Source organism: Rutilus rutilus (genome assembly GCF_951802725.1).
Source record: "Rutilus rutilus genome assembly, chromosome: 22".
In the NCBI taxonomy this organism is placed as follows: Eukaryota; Metazoa; Chordata; class Actinopteri; order Cypriniformes; family Leuciscidae; genus Rutilus; species Rutilus rutilus.
Window position 1 is genome coordinate 27313021 of NC_140227.1, and position 27789 is coordinate 27340809.

At 37.0% G+C, this 27789-nt stretch overlaps 3 protein-coding genes across 5 annotated transcripts in view; 2 read left to right on the top strand and 1 right to left on the bottom strand.

Moving 5' to 3' along the window:
• The window catches only part of LOC311281717 (uncharacterized protein), a 28468-nt gene extending 20457 nt beyond the window's left edge, over positions 1–8011 (top strand). Inside the window, exons 1-4 of one of the 2 annotated variants that reach the window (XR_014625841.1) lie at positions 5881–5987; positions 7143–7238; positions 7613–7662; positions 7784–7856. Coding sequence is in view for 1 of the 2 variants with exons in the window: in XM_084394924.1 (XP_084251050.1) it covers positions 7613–7662; positions 7784–7870 (137 nt within the window). In the remaining variant the exon portion in view is untranslated. Of the gene's footprint in view, positions 1–5880; positions 5988–7142; positions 7239–7612; positions 7663–7783 lie in introns of those variants that run through there. The other variant, XM_084394924.1, reaches the window with a different exon arrangement.
• LOC311281708 (uncharacterized protein) overlaps positions 1–26538 on the top strand; it is a 134678-nt gene extending 108140 nt beyond the window's left edge. Inside the window, exons 12-21 of one of the 2 annotated variants that reach the window (XM_084394901.1) lie at positions 19122–19163; positions 19245–19295; positions 20281–20328; positions 20502–20534; positions 22069–22119; positions 22290–22367; positions 22509–22527; positions 22790–22841; positions 22957–23029; positions 25653–26538. In XM_084394901.1, coding sequence (XP_084251027.1) covers positions 19122–19163; positions 19245–19295; positions 20281–20328; positions 20502–20534; positions 22069–22119; positions 22290–22367; positions 22509–22527; positions 22790–22841; positions 22957–23029; positions 25653–25684 — 479 coding nt within the window. In that variant the 3' untranslated portion in view covers positions 25685–26538. Of the gene's footprint in view, positions 1–19121; positions 19164–19244; positions 19296–20280; positions 20329–20501; positions 20535–22068; positions 22120–22289; positions 22368–22508; positions 22528–22789; positions 22842–22956; positions 23030–23781; positions 25311–25652 lie in introns of those variants that run through there. The other variant, XM_084394900.1, reaches the window with a different exon arrangement.
• A 326-nt stretch (positions 26539–26864) lies between these two features.
• The window catches only part of cacna2d3 (calcium channel, voltage dependent, alpha2/delta subunit 3), a 44975-nt gene continuing 44050 nt past the window's right edge, over positions 26865–27789 (bottom strand). The window contains exon 38 of the mRNA XM_084395468.1: positions 26865–27558. Coding sequence (XP_084251594.1) covers positions 27466–27558 — 93 coding nt within the window. The 3' untranslated portion in view covers positions 26865–27465. The remainder of the gene's footprint in view (positions 27559–27789) is intronic.

Below are 27789 nucleotides of genomic sequence, written 5' to 3' on the forward strand. Positions count from 1 at the left end.
ACCCTATCTGACCTTGAGAAACACTTAAGACCAGATGTACCATTCGCACTCGCTGACATGAACATGATATTTTATATTGAACATGACATGATTTTATTTTGTTGCATTTTATGTTCCTATGCATTTCCCTACGACTTTAAGTTCATAAGTGCTCAATCGTGAAGTGGACATTTAAGATGCTTTTCAGGTGTCTCACACAAAGCAGTGTGGAACCAAGAAGAACCCCTTCATCCACTGAGGTCTGCCCAGACCACCGCACCGCTGGAGGTGACAGGACTGGTCAAGAAGGGTCAGATTATCATCATGGGGAAGGTGCCAGAGAAGCAGAAGTTTCTCCATGAAGGAATGACACGTCAACTGAACAAGTCACAAACGTACAGGGCCCGGTTTCCCAAAGCGTTCTTATCTCTAAGTAGTTCTTAACCTATTCCTTAACCTCTCTTTTAACCTTATGGGACGGTTCCCGAAACGTTCGTACGCTAAGTATATCTTTTGTAAGTCACACTTTCGTAAGGTTGGTCTGGACCACTCTTAGCTTTACCTTATCACTGTTGCAGGTCTATATGAATATAATTCTGAAGTTTTAATACACCCAGACAGTATTAAATCAGGCTAATTCAAGTGTTTTCATGCAAAGAATAAAATTGTCATTACACTGATTGTTGTTAGATTTTTAATTATATTATTATACAATATTATTAATTTAATTAAAACGCTCTTTTAAAGGCCAGTGAAAGCATAGGCTACTGTCAGTTAAGTCCTATTCGGACGCTAATATTGTTTCTCATGGGCTCGTCCGGTATTTTAAACTTTTACAGGGGTAAGTCGGTGATTTTAGTGCCGTCCGAATCCATAATATTCAGTGTTATTCTCACCCAACCCGCGAAAAAATCCCTGGCCAAATTAGTACCTTCTGTTTTTTGACAAACAGGTCGTGTGGTAATTTAATTGCCGTCTGAATCCACATCTCTGAGTTTACAAGAGATTCAAAATTCACGGTTTAAATCCTTTTTGATCACTGCCGAGCACCGTACGCAAGATGTAAACTTTTATTACTGAAATGCTGGAAAGTATTTACAAGAACAATATTTCATCGCAGCTCCACCTCAGCGAACAAAAATGGGAAAGAGAAGAAGGCACGTGAATTTTTGAAAAGGTTATTGTGGCAGCAATATATGTTACAATTTTAAAATATGTAGGCTAGGCTATTATAGGCTATTATAGTTTGGATTATTTTTTATAATATCCAATAATCATAATAAATTGCAATTTCAACTATTTCTGAAGTGCTTCATTTATAAAGATCACCGCTTTCTCACATAAACAGCCCCTGCACGAGAGAATAATTGATTGTCGAGCCATCAATATCAAACAATTCAGCACCATCGCCACGGACAGCGCCGGGTAACGTCGCACGTAAGAAGGTATATCTTAAGCAGCTTCCTAAGGTATGATTCGGGGAACACACTTAGGAACATAAACACCTTTGGTAAGATATATCTTTCGATATATCTTTCGCGCTCTCTTGGCGCGCTAAGAGTGAGCATTATCGGGAAACCGGGCCCAGATTGACTCTACAAACTTTGCTCACATCACAGGATCACAGGAAGAAAACCTGAACGCATTCATCCACCTGCTGAACTCAAGCAACATACACCTGGTGAGACCAGGTGTTCTGCAGGTGAACACAGCCCTCTGCAAGCTTCTACAGATGCTTACATTGAAAAGACAATTTTTGGGTTACATCTCAAGGATTACAACAAACGTTTATCAGTGACTCCATAGGGACTCATTTGAATTTGACCCACGGAGTCAAGGAGGAAAAACTGTAAGAATTGAGAAATTAGGAGATGCCGGACAGTCTGGTTGAAGAGCGACCAGACCCTGAGAGGACAAAGGACCTCTCTGGAAATTAACATTTGAACTCCCCCTCGTGCACTATATCGAGACGAAAGTCTCACCTCCGAGTCATCCTAATCTACATCTCTTTCTCTCATCCCCCTCTCCTTCTCCCCCATGCGAAGATCACCAAAAACTCACCCAAGAATATATGGTTTAATGTGAATGATTAACATCGAGTATTATACATATTTAGTATCATTTGAAATGTCTCATTGCGACTGGTACAAATATCTCATTTCCAAATAAGTAAAACAAAAGGTGATAAGGTTTTTAAGAGTTTAGGGATAACTGACACACAAAGGAAGGTGGTCCCTAGACAAGTGGTCTCCTACCCAAAGGTGTAACCTCTGAATGTAAATTTCCATGTATCCAAGTGAAAGAGGTCTGTCTATATAATGGAATGTAGCAAGGGGTTCGGGGCCTTCTGTTACTCAGATGAGCCCATGATGTTGAAGGACCTCAAAGAATTCAGCATCATGTATTTTAATGTTGGGTTCGCATCTCTTCTCTTTATTCCAGAGCATTTGATGTTTTGTATCGATTATCTTTGAATTGATTACATTTGATTATTCTAACCGACTTTAACATTATTTTCATTAAAGAGTTAAAAGGAATAGTCAAACATTTAATGATGCACAGATATCATTAAAATCTTTTCATTTATGGAGTCAGATGAAATAACGAGAGAATACATATTCAAATGTATTGCATTTAATAAAAAAATACTTTGCCTCGAGAAAAGGACAGTAACACGTAAAGACCTTCCGCGCTGGTCGGATGCCGGTTTTGGGCCGATCGAGTGCGAGCCCTACAGAACTGACTGCATTATAAGGTTTCCTGTGGTCTAATGTGTTACTTCCTAATTCAACTATTTTGTGAGTCTCGTCTCTTTTCTCACTCTCGCTGTAATGGAGTTGTTCGTCTTCATTGCTTTTCAGCTTCTTATGGAGGTTCAGTCTTACAGTAAGTGATCTTTGACATTTAATGTTAATTTAACACTGAATGTCCACATTTGTAGTGAAAAAACATTTGTCTAAAATACAGAATTTAAGCATGTGTGATCATCAGTACGTTTGTGTTTTAGTAGAGCACAGCAGACACATGAACCTACAACCTTAAAGCAGTTTTACTTTAGCTATGCCATTAAAATTCATGAAAATGATTGCAATAAACTATTTAATCCATTAATTAGAATTATGAGTCACGTAAACACCTTATTTGGTGTACAAGAGAATTTGGTATGAAAACTTATTTTTGTATATGAAGGCTCTGTACCATCAACCACAAAGACTATCTTGACATTTGCTTTTAAAGTTAAATATTGCAATTACTCCCTGTAATACTGGTAAACTGTCTTTACAGTTTCAACACCAGCAACCACTGCACATGTGACAACAACCATGAAAACCTGTGAGTAATTGAGTTAAAAAAAAAGAATATATATATATATATATATATATATATATATATATATATATATATATATATATATATATATATATATATATATATATATATATATATATATATATATTCTTATCACACCATGAATGACGTGATAGGCCTAATTTGTATATTTGCAGCTGATTAGTTACTAATAACACTTTGTCTAGTCATTCTGAATTAAAAGAAGAATTGAAATGTCAAAAGTGATTCCCCTTGCAATATACAGCAAGTTTTTATTATATTTGTAGACTTACTTTCCACGTCAAACCTGCCAACCAGCACAACAAAGGAAACCACAAGTAAGTTCACCCACTCTTCCTCATTGGTAAAATCACTATATGTTGGATTTAAAAATATATATATCTGGGATAGTTTGAAAGTTCTCAACTTACTTTGATCATGCTGGTTTTCTCAATGTTCAATTGTTTATGAATTGCATCTATAATGCATCTACATTTTGTGTCATTGTTTTTTTTTTTCAGGTTCCATGGCCACATCTGCTTTGCCTGTTAACATAAGCATGTCAGAACCACTGATCTCAGAACCCAGTACTTGGATGCCAGGTTAGTAAACAAATTACTCAATGTCACATGACTCAAGATGAGACTGTGTGGCTTATAAGCTGAGCTGGACTCCCTTCTGTAGCATCATCATTTTGTTTGGATTGGTCTTTATATTTCAATCGTTTTTAAATCATAGTTACTGCTATAACTTTTAATTTAAAGATTTATGCCAGTCTTTGTTAAGACAGTTTTCATTGTATATACCCCCATGATGTATGTTCTCACTGCAGTTTCAACAGCAACGTCCACTCAAAAAGCCACGAATGGAAACACAAAAACATGTGAGCATTGTTTAGTGTTCAATTAAAACACATATAACATTACAATTCATTCATAGTGTGTTAACTCATATAGCTCATTATTTTGCAATGTATTTTCAGCAGTAATGGCTGCCATTTCCACTTCTGAAACCCCAACATCCACCAGAACTGGTAACTTTTATAAATATCAGTAGAATGCCATATAAGGAAAATGCTTCTTTTTCCAGTGACTTCATCAAACACTGTAAAGGCCCATTCACACTGTACTGACATACACCAAAAAATGGCAACGGGCACTTTATCGGGTTTTTTCGGATCAGTGTGTTACTCCTTTTGGAGTCTGTTGCTGTGACGCCATTGGTCAGTTTTCGTTTTTGCAGATTTAACATATTGAATCGGTGTTTGTCGAATAGTGGAATGTCTGATAAGTGAAGTCTTTAATCTGGTGATTGTTGGCATTGGTCGGTGTCTTTCTGTGCGGTGTGACTTAATACTACTGTGTATAATCATCACGCTTTGGTCAAATGTGATTTCATTTGAGGTATTTTCTGATGCAGATGCTCCTAATGTTCACAATTCAACAGATCAAACTGACTGTCCAACCCCAACACAGCATCCACAGAGCAAAAGTAAAACAAATCTTTATACATTTCCTCAATCTTTTGTGTATCACAATAATATATAAAATATATTACATAATATATATGTGTGAGTGTACTACTGTGTATAATTATATTGTATATATAAATACACACATATGCATGAATATATTTAAGAATATGAGTTATATATAAAATATTTATATATAATAGAAATTATGTATATATATATATACAGTATATATATATATATATATATATATATATATATATATACACACAGTACATGCAAATATTTCTTAAATATATACATGCATATGCTTTTATTTATAAAATAATTATACACAGTATACACACACATATATTATGTAAACACAAACTTTTATTTTGGATGCGATTAAATGTGATTAATCGTTTCCCAGCACTAAAAACAAACAAATTAAACTTTACTATAATGCATATACATATTTATTAAAGTGTTGGTTTTGTTTAGTCACAGGCTTATTGATTATAGTTCTGGTTTCCACTGGTGTTGGTGTCATTTTTTCTGGAGTCATCTACCCATGCTGGTTTGCATGTAAGTAAAGTTATCATTACATATATTCTTTGTTTGTTCTGGTGTATTGGCTTTTATGTTGTTCAATATAGAATTGATCATGCAAGCTAAAACTGAACAAATAATGGCCATTGTTTTGTAGGTAAAAAAAGAAGACAACAGTGAGTTTTTTCATGCATTCAACTCAGTAGTTTGAATTATGACAGAGCTTGTTCATGAAGGTTAAAACATTTGTTATTTAAAGTGATATGACTATGTAATGCAGACTTCTTCTGCATTGCATAAAATCTTTTGTCTGTGATACAATGTCTTGTATATTTTTTGTAATCTAGGAACTATAAGCGTAAATGTTTAGCACCTTATCTGATACATGTATGAAAAGATGCCATAAAGATCCATATTTGATTCTTAGCAATAAAATGAGATCAAGAAGATCAGATGTACCCAATCAAGGAATTGGTTTGGTGAGTATCTGTGCATTTACAATCATTAAAATCACAAGGTGATAAATATTTATAATAATACCATGATGAGTAAGGATGGCTGAACCTTAACATGGACATGACTTTAATTACTCTTAATGTCTTTTAGAGTTCTGGACCTGCAGAGACATATTCTCTGATCACTTCTGTACCAGCCACATCTCAGTCCATCTCTATAGGTGAGAGAACATCGTTCTCAGTAAATGATTTCAGATAACGTGAACCAAGAACGATGAATAAACCTGCTAAGTCAAAAACACGATATAGACCATAGCTTCTCAGAAACTACCATTTCCTCTTTCAAGTCTTCAGCATTATAAGCCACATCTTTTCTTAAAGCTGCAGTCCGCAACTTTTGTCGCTTTAGTGGTTAATAAACAGAAGATGCATCTTGTAGCCGGAGCTACTTCTCTCTGTTTATGTCTATGATGAGACACGCATGGGTAAGACCTCAGTCTAAAATAGTGAGAATATAAAGACTTATTATAGGTGTACCATAGTGATTCAGGATAAGACAAACACACGATACATTTACAATACAACAATGTGCTAAAAACAAAAAGGTTTTTCCTTTGTGTTTTTCATGTACAGATGACAACATTGTCAAAACGATCCCCGTTCACACGGATCCGCGAAAACGACTAAAAACGCTGTATTATGCTGCCAGGCCAGTAATTGGCAATGTCACTTTGTAACACTATGAGCCCGCCTATATGCTATAGACTGAACGCGTAATAGGCTACAAAATTGCATTTTTACTCATAGACAGTAATGGTAACATTTTCAAAAACTTGCCCTTTGAAATCCGTTTTCAAAAGTTTGGGTTTTCAGGCCCCCAAAACATGTTATGTATAAAATGAATGGCCAAAATGCATGTAAACGGCTCCTTAATGTGCCCCAAAAACCTCTTATTTTTTAAGACAAGAAAAAAGCTTTACAATTTTCAAAAATCCTAAAGGGGGTTTACTATATATATCATGTCATATAAATAAAGTGTGAAAAAATCTTGGGCTTGTGTTAACCAAAGACCTTATTTCAGGGATTTAACTGAAAATCCATTAAAAAACCCATTGATTTTCATTTAAAAATACATCACCCCTGCACCACTTGTGTAGCTCTCACATCTATTTTGTAAATGCATTCATTCAATTATGGTGCATCATGTTTGGTATCAATGCACTGATTGTGTTTGGCGTCACTGACATCAAAGCAGGATGTATCTTCACACACCACGTTTGAAGCTTTAGGAGAAGCCATTTGACATTTGTCCTCTTGTTTTGGATGGTTTTTTATTGACTCTGTTTGACCCTCTTCATCATGCTGTTCTTTCAAAGGCCTCGAACACCCAGAGTCCCATCAGGACAGCACACCAGATCCCACAGCAACTGACTCTTTCATTATGTCTGAGAATTCAATTTACCAGCCCTCAGGTAATAAAATGTTTCTTTCATTAAAGTGGTCATATCATGAGGAATCAAACCTACTACAAATACTAAACATACTAGGAAAACACACTGGTTTCACAACTCAAAATGTCCTCACTAGTCCAAAAACAGCATTTTTTATGCTCACATATAAGCATTGAGAAACTTGGCCCACTCAATCACGATGAGCTCATACAGAGGAAGTGGGACAAATATTAAATTCATCAAAACACTGATGCACACAATGAGTCTGAGAAGAGATGATTCTGCTGTGCAAAGTGTCAAAGCTTAAAATACATTAAAGCTTTATGACAAAGAGCTTGTTCATGAAGGTCAGCATGTTCTTTAAAGTGATATGACGCTTCTGCATTGCATTACAGGTGTTTTGGTCAATACTCAACAGAAAGAGGGAAATACAGAGGAAAATGAGGTATATGCAAACACACTGTCACACACCAAACCCACACAAACAACAGAGATGTCCATCATGAACTGAATGCCAAGACATTTATCATGTGTTTCTTTTCTATCTTTCTGTTTTATTCCTTAAGAATGTTTACCACCTGTACTGCACAATCCCTGACAAACCAGTTCATTCAAACACAGGAGATCAAGTCTACAGTTTGGTGAATGACTGATGAGTCTCAGTTGTTTCATTATGTACAGTATATATCCATTATAAAGTAGATTATCTTTACTTGCAGAAAAAAATGGTGCTCACTTTCGTTATTCAGTGTTTAGTGTGGAACCACTTCTAATATTGATCTTAAAATATTAAACATAGCCTATTAATACAATTTATTTTGAACCATTCCTCTGTCTGAAATAATAAAGCTTTTAAAGGGATACTCCACTTTTTTTGGAAATAGGCTCATTTTACAACTCCCCCAGAGTTAAACAGTTGAGTTTTACCGTTTTCGAATCCATTCAGCCGAGTTTCTGATATTTGGAAGAATATCAGTAACCAGACAGTTTCTGGTCTCATTGACTTCCATAGTAGGAAAAAATATATACTATGGAAGTCAATGAGACCAGAAACTGTCTGGTTACTGACATTCTTCTAAATATCAGAAACTCGGCTGAATGGATTAGAAAACGGTAAAACTCAACTGTTTAACTCTGGGGGAGTTATAAAATGAGCCTATTTCCAAAAAAAGTGGAGTATCCCTTTAAGGCTTGTCAGTAAACTATCACCTTTAGCTAACGTCAGCCCATTCGCTATTGCTTTGAAAACATTATCCATATAAAACCATATACAGAAGAAATTGTTTAGTGAAACTCAAACGCTGTTTAAACAGTCTAAGCAATGTTCTTTTACTCGTCCATGAGTACATCTTGTGAGTTATTAGAAATGGCTTCTATTTGCTTTTGACACGACGCGACGTTTGTGTCTGGTAAAAACAGGTGTCAATCAACTAGAAAGTAAGCACCAGTGGGCGGGGCCTATGGTCCGATGATGTTTTGCAGCCATATGCAAATATATTCGGCCATGTTATGCCACATCCCACAATATCCTAATTAAAAGTTTTTGGAGCTTGATTAAATAAATGCTTTGTTTATACTGAGTACGTTTTAGGCTATGAAACTTGCAGGATGTTTTCATGACACAAAGACCAAAGATATGTCAAAAGATCAAATTTGATGTAATCTTGTCATGTCAGGCCTGGACTATATTTTATATTTGCTTATTTTTGCTTTGAATAATGTACATTTAAGATGTTTTGTGTTACATTTTAAGTTATTTAGTTAATGTTTATTGCATTGTTTTAGTGTCTTTGTGTGTATGACCCTGTGCACCGTTTAAATGAGTTTTGGCTACATTTTATGGACAGGCCACTCTGATTCATCATGTGACTTTCTGTTTTACCATCTGTACTATCATAGTGGTTATCAGTAGCCTACATTTATCATTACAAAATAAAATCAGATTTTGGTTATTCAAGTCAATTGGTATACTAACATTATACAATATTGAATATACAGTTAAAGGTTGTATCAGCGATTTCAGGCCCAAACCTAAATGATCACATTCATCGAATCTTTCCTAACGATCCGCTAGCTGCCCGCCCCATAAGTATGCCGTCAAAAAAAAAAACGCGTCTCTGTAGGCAGCCTAGGCTCTGAGATCTGCACACAATAACAGTTGGTTTTGAGTGGTGGTGAAATTCAAGTTGCTGGTCCTCTAAGAGAAATGAGAGATCGCTGCCTATTTATAACCCAGAAATTACAAATAGTGCATTCAGATCATTTAAATAAATGATAGAAAACTGATGGAAAATATGTTTTTATTTACATAACATGGCTTTCCTTTGATGTAAAGGGATTAGGCAATTAAAAGTTATTTTCCAAGTACTTTTTTTAGGCAGGCAAAACTTATAAAGTTTGTGAAGAATCCACATCTCATCCTTTGATGACAGTGTATGCTATTCTTACAAACAACACTGTAAAATATTCCTATTTTTTTTACGTCATGCATCTTAAGACTTCAAATGAAATGCCGAATCAATCTGAGAAGCAGGCACATAATAATTCTATAAATAACATTTCTGCTCAGTTTTGTCTGTGCTTAACGGTACAGATTAAGCCTAAAGTTGAGGTGTGTGATAGAACCTTGAAGAACAGCTACATGGACTGCGGTTAGGTGTGACGGCCACTCATATCCAGGTATGTTCACTGATCCACAGTGAACAGGGGGGGGGGGGGGGGGGGTCTGGTTCTGATTAATTCGGTTCGAGAGTATAGATAAAAGCCCGCCCTCACTGACAATTGATTGGTTGGGTTCTTACATGCGCTTCGTGAGGAACACACGCACACTAGCACACACACGCAAGGTCTCTCGCTCCCTCTCTCTTGCTCGCTCGCTCGCTCTAGATTCTGGGAGATTTTAACTAATTTGCGGGCATCAGGGAGCCGCGATCAACATGCGGGAGACTCCCGTAAATTCCGGGAGACTTGGGATGTCTGCAGAATGTACTAACAGTGTCAGCCATCTTTTATTTGGAAGCTAAGCTAACGGGTTCTTATTCTGTGGAGAAAGCTGAGTAGTAGGGGTTACCATACATCCTCTTTTTCCCGGACATGTCCGGCCATCGAGATCGTCCAAAATGTCCGGAATTCAGCTTTTGCTTTCTGCGGTCGCCATTCATTGTTTATATGCACACCTTTTGTTTCAATCTAACTGAATTCATTCCGATTGGTGAATCTGAATGTAGTGTTTACATGAACGCTAAACAGGTGATCGGTTGATGTGCGTTTTTACCACTGCTAAGAAAATTCCTGCTCCTCCGTGAGAGATACGAGACCGGTGCGTCTCACAGCTCATCAGTAATCACGCCACCGGCCTCGCGTTGTTCTCCCGCGGCCCTCAGCCTCGTCCTGCTCGCCACAGTAAACATGATGAATGGTGACTGTAGAACGCAAAAGCCAAAATTAATCCCGGACATTTTGAGCGATCACAAAAACCCGGGCAGACTCGTCACGGAGACTCACTAGTAGCTTAGCTTTGTTGTTTAACTTCTCTTTAACCGGTAGGCGTGGCTTGGGAGTGGCCTTCTAGGGCAGCGAAGCAAGTGCATTCTGGGTGCAGTTGTTGTCTTTCATCCACATGAGCCAAAAATACATTTTCTAGCTTTTCTCATTCTAGAAAGCTCCAAATTCAAAAATAATTTCACATTTCTACTACATAAATGACCCAATTTAAATACATATTCATCTTTCCAGAGGTGAAGTATCCCTTTAAGGATAAAACACTCAACACATTCTAACACTGTCTTTGACGGTAATAAATATCATCTATCTTCCGTAATCCAGACTTCACAAAGATGAAAATTCAGCTTTGATCACAGGAATAAATTACATTTTAAAAGATATTAAATTAGAAAACAGTTATATTAAATTGTAATATTTCATATTACCGGTTTGCTGTTGTTATTGTATTTTTAATCAAATAAATGTAGCCTTGGTGAGCATAAGAGACAAAAAAAAAAAAAAAAAAGACGTTAAGTAGAGCATTTCTGATATGTTTTACAATGATATGTTATGCTGTAATATTGATACCAGTAGCCTGCTATAATTAAAGTGATATTTCCAAACTAAATGGACATTGTTGAACTCTCTTTGCTGATTCAGTGGCGACCTCTACTGGTGAAAATTACATGTACAGAAATAATTATACAATATTTTGGCTACTGTATAGCTATTCAATTAATAAACTGATCAGCAAGCCAAGGCAGAATCTGTGGAGCTAATATATAGAAATAAAGGAACATATCACACTCACTGCTGGTTTAAGACGTAAAATTGATGCATGTGAAGCTGTGACCAATGACATCTTCAAAGTTGTGCTGAAAAGGTTGTCAGCAGTAGATGGCGAGTTTGATGCAGAACAGGAAAGGGCTTTTAGCTCATAGTTACGCTCAGCAGCCATTCTGGATCTTCTTCTCTTCTATAAGCAGATGCTGCAAAAGAGGCTGAATACAAGATGATGCAAATGGAAAGACAAGAAAAAGGGGAAAAAAATAAGAACTCTAGAAGAGCAACTCAGAAAAGAGCTATAAACTCAAAGGTTTGAATTGGAACGACTGCAGATAGAACAGGATTTAGAGCACTGCTGTCAAACTCCAACCAACACCTGCTTAGAAGCTTCTAGTAATCCTGAAGACCTTGATTAGCTGGATCAGGTGTGTTTAATTAGGGCTGGAACAAAACTGTGTAGAGCTGTGGCCCTCCTGGAGTTTGAGACCAGTGATTTAGAGGTTGCTCGTGCCCTAGTAAAATCATATGATGAAGAAATAAAACAAGAGACAAAGAGTCAGTCAACTACGGTGACCGGGAGGGGACATGTTCGGTTCACTTAGTTTTGTCGTGGCCACAACATATAAACTCGGGGGAACGTCATAATATCTTGTGGGTATGAGATCTTATGTTGAGGGAACGACATCCTTTACTCGTGGCTACGAGATTTATAACATGTGGGAACTGAATCTTCACACGCGATACAGGCTCTCCTTTTATCCCGGGCATAATTACTTTACTATTTGTTAACTTATTTGTTTTTGTTTATTGCCTTAAACGGGACTTTATTCGTAACCCGAGTATTTCATTCAAGCCAGCAAAATTACAGACGAAAAAGCCCATTCAACTTAAGAATGCGCTTCAGGTGTCTTTCACTTATAACGTACGCATTTCTTAATGCCAGAGAGCGCACTATGTATTTATATGACATTCCTAATTGAAAGTAAAATGTTATTTCATCTGTCATCTCCATCTCCGACTGCTGTATATGGTTACAGTATTGACCGGTGTGGTTCCCTCAACATAACTAGGAGAACTACATAACTACGTGGCCACAAGAAATATGTCGTTCTCTCAAAATATGAAGTCATGGCCACGAGAAAAATATATCATTCCCTCAACGTATGATCTCGAGGCCACGACTTTACATCGCGTGGCCACGACGTAATGATGTCGTTACCTCAACAAAATGATCGGTGGCCCTGATTTATTATCACGTCCCCACGACTTAATATGACGTTCCCACGAATTAATATCTCGGATGCCATGACGGGCTGGACCCCACCCGGATCAAAGCCAGGACAGCGGAATTGTTAGAACATAACCTGAGACTCGGGAGATGGGTGAAAAGACACTTCAAGAGGCCGTTCACATCTCACAATAGTACATCACTGCATAAATATGGCCTCCCAGTATAAAACTGGAACTAGATTTGCAACACAATTGTTATAGATTATATTCCACCCATCTCCTAGACATGAACACTGAACACACACCTCCATCACTACACCCTCACAGCATCATCACCTGGAATAGATCAAATCTATCCAGGCTGAACACTACACATCATAAGAAGATAAAGATGACATAGAGTCCAAAAGTGTCACTTCACTAAAGATCTAGTGTCCATCTTCACACTAACAGATCCAGATAGCTTCATACATAGGATGGTACAGCCGATCCCATGATCACGTCTAACAGAGACCCACAACACTATCCACAATACATATGAATGGCTACAGTCACAAATCAAATTATAAAGCAGAGACAGACCTGCTATTAAATTTCAAAATGTTAAAACTTTCTGACTGTTATTAGAGTGGTTGGAAAATCAGAGGGCCCCTGATTTCTCAACATACCACTAACAACAGAAACATCATAAAAAACGGACAGATCTGAAGTGTGAGCGCTTCAATCAATTACAAAATGTACAATTTAACCCTGTCATCAACTGTGACTTAGCCAGCACAAAACACACACTCTAACTCACTCACACACACACACACACACACACACACACACACACACACACACACACATACACACACACACACACACACACACACACACACACACACACACACACACACACACACACACACACACAACTGTTGAAGTGAATGAACAATCTCCATTCTTGTATGCCTAAACATGTTCCAAGTCACTTCTTAGATCTGCATAGGTGGCTTGCATTGGAAGATTCATGAACAAACAAAGTGATTATTATATACATGCATTTCTTCCTAATTGTGATTGAATATTATTATTATTACCGTTATTACAAGATTTATTGATGCGTACCATTGATTTTATTATTTAGGTTACACCGACCTCTTGCTGCATTTCCTTTGAATAATTCAGACCAAGAATATTTAAACTCCATTACCATTTAACATCACAGTGGTAGTGAAGAATTGGATATTTAAAATGGGACCACCCTACCTGACCTTGAGAAACACTTAAGACCAGATGTACCATTCGCACTCGCTGACATGAACATGATATTTTATATTGAACATGACATGATTTTATTTTGTTGCATTATATGGTCCTATGCATTTCCCTACGACTTTAAGTTCATAAGTGCTCAATCGTGAAGTGGACATTTAAGATGCTTTTCAGGTGTCTCACACAAAGCAGTGTGGAACCAAGAAGAACCCCTTCATCCACTGAGGTCTGCCCAGAGCCAGACCACTGCACCGCTGGAGGAGACAGGACTGGTCAAGAAGGGTCAGATTATCATCATGGGGAAGGTGCCAGAGAAGCAGAAGTTTCTCCATGAAGGAATGACACGTCAACTGAACAAGTCACAAAGGTCCAGATTGACTCTACAAACTTTGCTCACATCACAGGATCACAGGAAGAAAACCTGAACGCATTCATCCACCTGCTGGACTCAAGCAACATACACCTGGTGAGACCAGGTGTTCTGCAGGTGAACACAGCCCTCTGCAAGCTTCTACAGATGCTTACATTGAAAAGACAATTTTTGGGTTACATCTCAAGGATTACAACAAACGTTTATCAGTGACTCCATAGGGACTCATTTGAATTTGACCCACGGAGTCAAGGAGGAAAAACTGTAAGAATAGAGAAATTAGGAGATGATGGACAGTCTGGTTGAAGAGCGACCAGACCCTGAGAGGACAAAGGACCTCTCTGGAAATTAACATTTGAACTCCCCCTCGTGCACTATCGAGACGAAAGTCTCACCTCCGAGTCATCCTAATCTACATCTCTTTCTCTCATCCCCCTCTTCTTCTCCCCCATGCGAAGATCACCAAAAACTCACCCAAGAATATATGGTTTAATGTGAATGATTAACATTGAGTATTATACATATTTAGTATCATTTGAAATGTCTCATTGCGACTGGTACAAATATCTCATTTCCAAATAAGTAAAACAAAAGGTGATAAGGTTTTTAAGAGTTTAGGGATAACTGACACACAAAGGAAGGTGGTCCCTAGACAAATGGTCTCCTACCCAAAGGTGTAACCTCTGAATGTAAATTTCCATGTATCCAAGTGAAAGAGGTCTGTCTATATAATGGAATGTAGCAAGGGGTTCGGGGCCTTCTGTTACTCAGATGAGCCCATGATGTTGAAGGACCTCAAAGAATTCAGCATCATGTATTTTAATGTTGGGTTCGCATCTCTTCTCTTTATTCCAGAGCATTTGATGTTTTGTATCGATTATCTTTGAATTGATTATGAAATTGGCATGATACATTTACCTGACATAATAAATTGTTACATTTGATTATTCTAACCGACTTTAACATTACTTTCATTAAAGAGTTAAAAGGAATAGTCAAACATTTAATGATGCACAGATATCATTAAAATCTTTTCATTTATGGAGTAAGATGAAATAACGAGAGAATACATATTCAAATGTATTGCATTTAATCAAAAAATACTTTGGACAGTAACACGTAAAGACCTTCCGCGCTGGTCGGATGCCGGTTTTGGGCCGATCGAGCGCGAGCCCTACAGAACTGACTGCATTATATGGTTTCCTGTGGTCTAATGTGTTACTTCCTAATTCAACTATTGTGTGAGACTGGTCTCATTTCTCACTCTCGCTGTAATGGAGTTGTTCATCTTCATTGCTTTTCAGCTTCTTATGGAGGTTCAGTCTTACAGTAAGTGATCTTTGACATTTAATGTTAATTTAACACTGAATGTCCACATTTGTAGTGGAAAAACATTTGTCTAAAATACAGAATTTAAGCATGTGTGATCATCAGTACGTTTGTGTTTTAGTAGAGCACAGCAGACACATGAACCTACAACCTTAAAGCAGTTTTACTTTAGCTATGCCATTAAAATTCATGAAAATGATTGCAATAACCTATTTAATCCATTATTTAGAATTATGAGTCACGTAAACACCTTATTTGGTGTACAAGAGAATTCATTTACATCTGCACATATAAAAGTTATTCTTGGAGCTACTGTATATATGCTGATAAAAGCTATCAGAATCAGAGGAATGCTTTTTTGAAGTGCATGAAAAAGAGACTTTCTTTTCCTTTTTCTTTTGTTTTTTTGCCAAACATTAAAAGAAATTAAAATGGACTCCCTTTAATGAAAATCAAGTTTTTAATGTTGTTCATGTCTATGTGGTGTTTTTAATATACTTAAAGCCAAACCATGTGCAAATTCATCAGTCAACATCATTGCTGAGTATTTTCTCCTTAAAACTGCAGTGTTTCAGACAGTCTCAAAAACACAGTTAGAAACCACCCGTTTCCTACCGTCACAAACGTAATGAATCCTGTCAACGTGCAGTGTTGGGCTTTACCTGTCTTTTCTATCATGCTCAGCTGGCATTTTAACACAGTGAGCACAAAATCACCTTTAAGAAGGGACAGGAAAAAGAGTGTACATGTAGCAATATAGTGGGTGAATTATGAATATGATGTATGTTATGATGAACTCTTTCTCCACTGATGTTCTGAGTTGTTCAAAGCGTTTCTAATGACACTGATGGTTAGAAGGCAGCTGTCTGACTCTGAGATGGTGAACAGGAACATGGTTTGTGTAACATTAGCATCACATTATTAGCTGTTAAATAATGTAGTGAAGCCAAAGGCTAATCATCCCTAGTGAAAAAAAATATATATTAAAATGTATTTGAAATACATTTATTTTATGCCAAGTACAAATACATTTATGCATGTACTTAATATACTACGCTGCATACCCTGCAATTCAACTTTTGGTATACTAAATTGATATACTTAAAGTCTGCTAAATTGGTTATTCGCGTTTAAGTTGACAGAGTGGATCAGGTAGCCTGAGCTGGTGTGATTGAGTGGAGGCGGGGCTAATTTGCATATTTATGGTTATGCGTAAATTAAATTAAGCAAGGGTGTAAAGTTACATTTTAAGGGCTGAAGAAATGATGTCATTTTGATTATCTAAGATGAGTTTTGAGGGATACAATTATTGACTAGCCTGGACGCCAGCCGAACCTAGCCCCGCCCACAACATTTTTAGGTCAAGAAGTTCACATTCTGACTAGAATCTGAGTATGACGACGTCAGGCTAGTTATTGAGTGTATGACTCTAAATTAGTAAACAAATACCTTCATGGGCTGGCCTACATTTTCCATTAATTGTGTAGTTGGCTGCTGCAAGGGCATTTATAAATTTAAATTTGTTTAAAAGTTTCACCAAAAACATGGAGCATGATTGGAAAATGATGCATGGAAAACTAGTCAGTAAGAAGATGTAATGCAGGGATTGATCTATTTTTGTTGTTTCAGAAGCTCCTGCTGTAAAAGTATCTCCAGATGTCCTAAGAAAGTCCAGATCAGTGAAGATGATCTGTGAGACAGCAAATGTTACAGTGAAACAGTGTCATTTCTACAGAAACAGTGAACAGAAGAATATAAAAGTCAGTCCATCATGTGAGCTCGATCTCACTGGTGCTGAAGTGCTGAAATGGGCAGATGTAAAATCTCCTGCATCAGTCGACATTTACTGCTTCTACACAATAACTGAGTACGGGATTGATAAACCATCATCTCATTCTCCTGCTGCTACAGTGACGGTTCTAGGTGAGAGATTTCACTGATGTTCTTCTGCGTTACAAACTGTTATTACAATGTTTTTAATAACTCTGGATTATTTCACTTCAGGTTCACTTCAGAAACCCTTCATCAGTGTTAGTGATGATGATGTCCAGATCAACATATCCTGTGAAATACCACTTTCAGTCAGTGCTGATTTCACCTGTAGTCTCTACACTGAGGATGTTCTTCTGCACAGAAGTGTCTCTCAGAAGAGTCGGTCTGGAGAGAATCATTGTGTGTTTTATTTAACTCATAGTGAACTCTTCACACGATCTGTGAACAGCGGACATCTGAGCTGTGATTATCACATCAACACTGAACCTGAGATCAGATCATCGCGCAGTGACACACACACCATCAGAGGTGAGGACTTTTTACTGTAATCATTTTTTAACATATGAACACTTTTAATCAGAGACACTGTAGAATTATTAAGCCAATGTTATTTATGTAGGTCATTAGAACATGAAAGTTTGATCAATAAAAGAAAAAGTCAGTATTTACAACAAATAAAAACCTATGATAAAAGTTGAATGAGACGGTGTATTACATTTATGGCACTTCTTGACGGATACTATTTATAACGACCCTTTCAATAGGCTGTATAATACAACACTGAAAGGTCAAATACACTAAATGTATTGATCGGTATTGGTCTATGAAGTCAGAAACAACATATTGAAGCTGATTCTAGCAGTTGTGGGATGCTGTAAGATAGTGAGTCAGACAGAGATCTGTGAAATCTTCTTACACTGAATAACTTGTAGGTTCTTCTCAGACAAACGCTTAACCAGTGTGACTTCAGCAAGTGAACTATCTGATATATTTAGGCAGGAAAGAAGAGTCGCTTCAGCTGATCATGTCAGAGAGCTAGACAACGTCTGACACATCTATAGAAAGAAGCTTGTTTCTGCACATCTAATATGATGGTGAGAGGAGAAACGGCAAGCAAATAATTTAATATTTTAAAAGTTTCTTTGCAAGTTCTTATTGGGTCATTCCTGTTCTGCAGCACTTCTTGAACTCTTTCTAATACACAAATTAATACACTTGTGTTGAAGTCAGAAGTATTTCAGTTGAAGTATCTTTCAGAAATATGCTCTGATCTGGTTAAGGTCATCATATGACATTGATACTGGATGAATTATGTTTTTTTTTTGTCAGATTTTTGTATTTTGTCAAACTTGCAGAATTACATCATATGGCATAATAAAGTTGTATTTGAAGGCTCTGTACCCCTTAACAACAAAGACTGTCTTTACATTTGCTTTAAAGTTAAATATTGCAATTTCTCCCTGTAATACTGTTAAACTGTCTTTACAGTTTCAACACCAGCTGCACATGCTACAACAGCCATGAAAACCTGTGAGTAATTGAGTTTGTAAAATCAAAAAGACATAATTCTTATTCCACTTTGAATGCAATTGTTCTGTCAGGCTCATTATTATCTGTTGCGGTTGAACATTTTATTATACATCACTGCAAATTTTACAATGTGTTTTTTTTAACAGCTTTACCTTTAATGTCCACTTCTGAAACGTACAGTACAGCTGGTAAGTTACTGACATCACTTTTTCTTGTTATTCTGGATTAAAACTGATTCACCTTGCAATAATTGATTTTTATATTATTAGATCTCCTTTCTAAGTCAAACCTGCCATCCAGCGCATCAGAGGAATCCATGTGTAAGTTCATCCACTCTTCCTAAATGGTAAAAATTACTGTGGAGAATTAATATGTTGGATTTAAAAAATGTAACTGGGATCCATTTGCTCAACCGAGGCTCAACTCTGCACAGGTAAAGATTCCAGATGAGCAACATGAAAGTATTAAGTAAGGAATAATTAATGACGGGCCGTTGAAGTATTAGAAAAATAATGCAAGGTTACACCTCGGGTGTGCATTGTTTTTCAGTAACTCAACGGCCCGGAGTCAGTTATTCTGCTTATACTATATGGTTACCACCACAGCTCAAAACATTGTTCAAATGATGTATTTCAAGACATTTGTTAGGTTTTTTGTCCTTAAAACGCTCTTGTGTGTAGGACCAATTTCTTACGCATCTAATCCCATGCCTCTATTGCAAATTCCAAAACATAATTTTAGATCTAGTAATTCAGGCCATTGATAGCAGACTAATGCAGTTACACAGAGAGAGAGAGAGAGAGAGAGAGAGAGAGAGAGAGACTTACCTGAGTCTGTTCGTCTCATGACAGTGTTCATCAGCAGTGTCTCTACTAATAGCTAAACTGTAAGTTTATCTGCTTCAAGAACAGTGCCGTTATCACCTCACCAGTGAGAAATGTCATGTTGCTTTTAAGTTGTTAAACTATTTTACTGATAAAATCAACACACTGGCCGCATTGCCACCAAGTTATTTTCTAATTCAACGGCCCCTCGTCAATTATTCCTTCCTTACTTAAGCTCATTATTCATCTTTATGAATCTATGATATGGGTTATTCACTCTTGAAATGTTTCTCTGTACAGCAGGATTATTGAAAGCGATAATATTGCCAGTTTATATACAATTAATCAACTCATCTCATTTGGTTCAGTAATGTCCTCATTGGATATAAACCTGTACATATTACATAGTAAGAAAAAAGTTATTTTTGTGGCTCTGTACCATAAACAACAAATACTGTCTTGACGTTTGCTGTCTTTACAGTTTCAACGTCAGCAACCACTGCACATGTGACAACAACCATGAAAACCTGTGAGTAATTGAGTTTGTAAAATGAAAATAAATTATTCTTATTGCACCTTGAATGATGTGATAATTGGTATATTTGCAGCTGATAAGGTAGGCTACTGATAACACTTTTTCTGGTTATTCTGAATTAAAAGTGAAAATGATTCCCTTCTCAAAAGTGATTTTTATATTTGTAGACCTGCCAACCAGCACAAAAAAGAAAACCATGTGTAAGTTCATCCACTCTTCCTCACTTGTAAAATCACTATATGTTGGATTCATAAGTCAGATTAAAAATATATATATGTGGGATCCATTTACTCAACCAAGGCTCAGCTCTAAAGGTCCTTGCACATTACATTTTCGCACGTTAAAAAATAAATACGACCTCATATTGCGACCTCAATCACGTTTACCCCACTAACACAGAACGTTTAGGGAACGTTAGTTTATGGTTCTCTAAAGGTTAGTTCGAACCAAACCAAAAACTAACGTTTAGGGAACATTCCCTCAGGGTTATAACGTTCCCTAAACGTTAAGGGAACCAACCAACTAAAACGTTCTCCTGTGGTTGCACTGTACCTCCACACAACGTTCCTGTTCGGTTGTTTTTGGTTGTTGTTCTGAGTGTGGTTTTGAAATGTTTATTTAAACCAGCTCCATTTAAGTTTTTGACGTAGCATATAAAAGGTTTACAGTCACTTGATTTCGATTCACTCAAAAATGATTGGTCTTATGAAATCGAGGTAAGATAAACAGCATAGCAAGATAATATTTATTTTTAGGCTGATATCAATTTAGCTAAAAATAATACTTTTGTGCTTGATTTCGTTTTTTTAACTGCATTAGGTGAAAATACTTAAAACAAGAATCTATCAATAGAACGATTTTCACGATTTTAAGAGAACGTTAGGAGAACGTTAGGGGAATGTTACCTAAAGATTGCAACGCTAAGAGAACGTTAGGGGAATGTTACCTTAAGGTTGCAACGTTAAGAGAACGTTAGGGGAACGTTGCCTAAAGGTTGCAACGTTAAAAGAACGTTAGGGGAACGTTCCCTAAAGGTTGCAATGTAAGTAAAAACTAACGTTCCCTGAACGTTAAGAAAACTTTCCATGGGAACCAAAACCTAACCAAACCCTAACCTTAAGGGAACGTTCCCGCAACCAAAAACTAACGTTCCGAGAACGTTCTGGGAACCATGAATTGTTATGTGTATACACACAATAAAAAAATTCAAATCGGGATATATTTTCTGCGTTTTTCGCATCCGTATAGCAAATATTTTGAGAGGTGTTTTAACAATTCACAGCCACCTAATGACAAATACGAAAAAACTAATACGAAAGTTTCGGACTCTCAACTTTACTTTGATTACGCTGCTTTTCTCAATGTTTAACTGTTTATGAATTGCATTTCCCCCAGACATTAAAGTTCAATAATGCATCTACATTTTGTGGCATTGTTTTTTCTTCAGTTTCCATGGCAACCTCTACTCTCCCTGTTAACAGAAGAATGTCATAGTTACATAGTACTTAGCAAATGGAAAGTCACATGACTCAAGATGAGACTGTATTGCTTATGAGCTGAACACTCTCTCCTGTAGCATCATAATTTCATTAAAAACTCTTGGTTTATTTTGGATTGGTCTTCCACATTCCAATTGTTTGATTATCATAGTTACAGCTATTACTTTGTTTTACAGCGTCTTTGTTTAAAAAAAAAAAATCCTTTTAAATACACCCTATAATGTTCTCACTGCAGTTTCAACAGCAACATCCACTCCAAAAGCTTCACAAATGGACACAAAAACATGTGAGTTGTCACATTGTCAGTCTGTTTTGAAAAAACAAATCTATACATTTTCTCAATCTTTTGTGTATCACTTAAATTGTCAGGAAGACTGACAACAGAAAACAACCAAATTAAACTTTACCATAATGCACATACATATTTATTAAAGTGTTGGTTTTGTTTTGACACAGGCTTATGGATTATAGTTCTGGTTTCCACTGGTGTTGGAGTCATTTTTTCTGGACTCATCTACCCATGCTGGTTTGCATGTAAGTAAAGTTATCATTACATATATATATATGTAATGATAACTTGTTTTGTTTGTTCTGTTTGTACTGGGTTTTATGTTGTTCAATTTAGAATTTATCATGCAAGCAAAAACTGAACATATAACGCCCATTGTTTTGTAGGTAAAAAAAGAAGACAACAGTGAGTTTTTTCATGCATTCAATTCAGTAGTTTGAATTATGACAGAGCTTGTTCATGAAGGTTAAAACATTTGTTATTTAAAGTGATATGACTTAATTTAATGCAGACTATTTCTGCATTGCATGAAATCTTTTTCAGTAGTCTGTGATACGTCTTGTTGTATATGTTTTGTAATCTACTAGGAACTATGAATGTAAATGTTTAGCACTTTATCTGATATATGAATGAAAAGATGCCATAAAGATCCATATTTGATTCTTAGCAATAAAATGAGATCAAGAAGATCAGATGTACCCAATCAAGGAACTGATATGGTGAGTATCTGTGCATTTACAATCATTAAAATCACAAGGTAATAAATATTTATAATACCATGATGAGTAAGGATGGCTGAAAGGGACATGCCCTTAATTATTCATTGTTTTTTAGAGTTGTTCTGGACCTGCAGAGACATATTCTCTGATCACTTCTGTGCCAGACACATCTCAGCCCATCTCTGTAGGTGAGAGAACATCGTTCTCAGTAAATGATCTCAGATAACATGAAGCTTAGTAACAGATGTCACCAAGAAAGAAAAATTAACCTGCTAAGTTAAAAACACCATATAGTGACCACAGCTTCTCGGAAACTAGTGCCATTTCTACTAAGTCTTTATCAGCATTAATAGACACGTCTTCTCTTATAGGAACATCAGGTCATGGCAAAATTAAAATCATTTACTCACTTTCTTGCTGTTCAAAACTATTTTTGCAGAATGTTTACACTGTCTATACAATAAAATCAGCACTTTTAAAAGGGCTGTCGAGCTTCTAAAACGCTTTCAGTCCTTATTTAAAAAACATTTTCCTTTACAGTTTGTGGGTACGTTTACACGACAACTATGTACTAAAAACAGAAAAGTTTTTCCATTGCGGTTTTCGCATTCAGACAACGTTATTAAAACTGCCTTTTTCAAGACAAGAAAAACTTTAATAGTTTCAAAAATCATAAGGGGGTTTACTGATATATTATGTCATATAAATAAAATGTGAAAAGATCTTGAGCTTGCATTAACCAAAGACCTTATTTCAGGCATTTAACCAAAAACAGCTCAGGTTACGCATGTAATCATGGTTCCACGAGAATAGGGAATGAGGCGCTGCGTCCCCTACAGGGCGCTATGGGGAATGCCTCCGGCATGACTGGTGTCTGAAGCATGTGTCTAAACACGACAATGAACTTGACGGAACTAAATAAATGTTCTGAATGTTTCAGATCCAATCTGACTTCTGACTACTTTTGACTGCAGACCTAACTACGGCTTACCAAGGAGGCTCACAGAGAGCCTAGCTACTTGATATTGCCATCCAGGCGGAGCTCTGAGGAGCAGAGGCCTCTAAAAAGCGACTCTCAATAGTGTGAGGAGGCCTAACAACACACCGGTTCAAGCTCAGTAGTCAGGGACGCTCACAGAGAGCCTAGCAACTTAGTCCCTGGCTGAGCTCATGGGTTGGAGGCCTCAGCTCTGCGTCCTATGCCTGTCAAAGAGGCTACATAGGCCAGCAGCTTGACACAATATTAGGCAGAGCTCAGGGGAGCGGAGGCCTCTAACAGAACTAACGTTACTCTCCATAGCGAAAGGTGGCCTAGCAATGCTCTGACTAAGTGCAGTAGCCGAGGAGGCTCACAGAGAGCCTAGCAACTTATCCCGTCTGAGCTCAGAACAGCCTACCATGGAAGCCTGCAAAGCCTAACAACTCCGATTCGATATTCAGACGGAGCTCTAGGGAGCGGAGGCCTCAGAAGAATGACTCTTTATAACGAGAGGAGGCCTAACAACGCTCCTTTTTAAAAGCAGCAGCCAATGAGGCTCACAGACAGCCTGACAACTTGGCACCACTGCCTGCCGACCAACCAGCCCTCCTCAGAGGGGGGAGTGGGGAAGAGGTCCTGCCATTCAGGAGGTTTTTTTCAGCCCGTACGGGAAACGTCTGTCGTTAGCATCTTGAGTCCGTAATAAAGTCTGTAGTGCGTAACCCTTTTAGAAAGGGCACAAAGCACTCCTTGCCCTTCGGTATCATAACAATCTAAATGGCAGGATCAGAGCCTACAACACTCTTTCTGCCCCTAATTCCTCACATCCTCAGAACTAGAAACAACACATTGAATCAGTAGCAATATTTAAGCCAACAAGAGAAGCCAAAAAAGGACTCCTCCGTACAGGACCCGAACCAAGGAGTGCAGGCGCTCAACTCTCATTCCTCAAGATAGAGTCAAGCCTGGGTGGAACCAATAACTGCGTCCGCATCTCAAAAACACGCATTTAGTCTCTCGTGAATGTATCATACCAAGCGCATCCAGCTTCTTAGAAGAGTCGACAGCATTCCACCCAAATGCTTGTCCCACATCCCTTGAGAATAGGGACGGTGCGGTCCACCATTGATTTCAGGTGGTAACTTATTTCCAGGTTTTGGCCGACAACAATACATCACCCCTGCAGCACTTGTGTAGCTCTCACAGCTATTTTGTAAATGGATTCATTCCATCATGGTGCATCATGTTTGGTATCAAGACATGCATTGATTGTGTTTGGTGTCACTGACGTCAAATCGCGATATATCATCACACACCATGTATGAAGCTTTAGGAGAAGCCATCAAACCTACTAGTACTAAACCTACTATGAAAAAACACTGGTTACACAACTCAAAACTTCCTCACTAGCCCAAAACCAGCATTTTTGATGCTCACATATAAGCATTTTGAAACTTGGCCCACTCAATCACGATGAGCTCATACAGAGGAAGTGGGACAAATATTAAATTCATCAAAACACTGATGCACACATTGAGTCTGAGAAGAGATGATACTTCTGCATATGCAAAGTGTCAAAGCTTAAAATACATTAAAGCTTTATGACAAAGGTCATGAAGGTCAGCATGTTCTTTAAAGTGATATGACGCTTCTGCATTGCATTACAGGTGTTTTGGTCAATACTCAACAGAAAGAGGGAAATACAGAGGAAAATGAGGTATGTGTAAACACACTGTCACACACCAAACCCACACAAACAACAGAGATGTCCATCATGAACTGAATGCCAAGATATTTATTGTCTTTTCTATCTTTCTGTTTTATTCCTTAAGAATGTTTACCACCTGTACAGCACGATCCCTGACAAACCAGTTCATTCAAACGCCAATGATCAAGTCTACAGTTTGGTGAATCACTGATGAGTCTCTGTTGTTTCATTTTGTACAGTATATCCATTATTAAGTATCTTTACTTGCAGAAAAATAAGTGTTTATTTTCATTATTCAGTGTTTGGTGTGGAACCACTTATAACATTGAACTTAAAATATGAAATATATTATGATATTAATACAATTTATTTTTAACCATCCCTCTGTCTGAAATGATCCGTTTTTAATGGGCGGCTCGTTTAAGGCTTGTCAGTAAACTGTCACCGTTATGTTTAGCTAAAGTCATTCTATAGAAAAGAGTATTAACTGCAGCTTTGTTTTAAGCTATGAAACTTGCAGGATGTTTTCATGACGCAAAGAACGTTTATGTCAAAAGATCAAGGAACATTTATTTCTCATGTCATCTTGACCCTTTTAACTGTAAAATATTGTCATATTTATGGATTTTGGTAGATTTTAGTTGAAACAATGAATTGTCACATAATTATCATGCATTGTGTATATATTCATGGTGAAAAACAGTAAAAGGACATTACCTGAAGTCCCTGTGTGACATCACTTATGATTATATTTTATATAGATTTGTTTCTTGTTATGTTTGGTTTGAATAATGTACATTATGTTGTGTGTTACATATGTTTTGTGTTACATTTTAAGTTTAGGTAGTTTATTGCATTGTATTAGTGTATTTGTGTGTGTGTATGACCCTGTGCACCGTTTAAACATGAATTTTGGCTGAATTGTATGTACAGGCCACTCTGATTCATCATGTGACTTTCTGATTTACCACCTGACTATCACATTTATCATTACAAAATAAAATCAGATTTTGGAATTCAAGTCAATTGGTATACCATTATATCATTAATCGAATATACGGTTATACATTTTACAAAATACAGACACCAATATGCCATACTGTAAACACCACAAACACTCTCCCAATATTATTTACAGTGAATTTCTGGCAACCATGCTGCCGCCTTTTACCATAAATGTAAGTTTTCTGAAAAAGCTATGATATCAATGTTGTCAGATTTTATTGCTTTCATGACTACTGCTAAAATTCAAGTTGCTGGTCCTCTAAGAGAAATGAGAGATCTCTTATTATAACCTAAAGATTACAAATAGTGCATTCAGAGAATTGAAATAAATGATGGAAAATATGTTTTTATTTACATAACATGGCTTTCCTTTGATGTAAAGGGATTAGGCAATTAAAAGTTATTTTCCAAGTACTTTTTTTAGGCAGGCAAAACTTATAAAGTTTGTGAAGAATCCACATCTCATCTTTTGATGACAGTGTATGCTATTCTTACAAACAGCACTGTGAAATATTCCTATTTTTTTACGTCATGCATCTTAAGACTTCAAATGAAATGCCGAATCAATCTGAGAAGCAGGCACATAATAATTCTATAAATAACATTTCTGCTCAGTTTTGTCTGTGCTTAACGGTACAGATTAAGCCTAAAGTTGAGGTGTGTGAAAGAACCTTGAAGAACAGCTACATGGACTGCGGTTAGCTGTGACGGCCACTCATATCCAGGTATGTTCACTGATCCACATGTAAGAATAAAACACTCAGCACATTCTAACACTGTCTTTGACGGTAATAAATATCATCTATCTTCAGTAATCCAGACATCACAAAGATGATTTTGTCTCTGTGGACTGAGACTTCATGTTTGGCGGAAGCAAGGCTCTCTGATTGGAGTGTATAGTAAGCCTAATGGGTCAAGGCAGGGGTCAGAGGTCACCTACTGACCAGGAATGACAAAACTGGGAATAAAATAGCCACCATTGGAAAACTCAAAGAATTCGCTGATCCACATTCCATGGCGTTCTCCTGTTGAGAAAATATATAGTTAGGGTTAGCAAGTGCATAGAGAAAAACTCATTTCAGTCTTGTGCACTATGTAATATTGACAGCTAGTGGTTGAAATGTATGGAAGCTTGTTTCCGCCAATGAATAATAAATAAATAATAATAATTGCGACTTTTTATCTCACAATTCTGACTTTTTTTCTCACAATTGCGATATATCAAGTCAGAATTGTGACTTTTTTTCTCACAATTG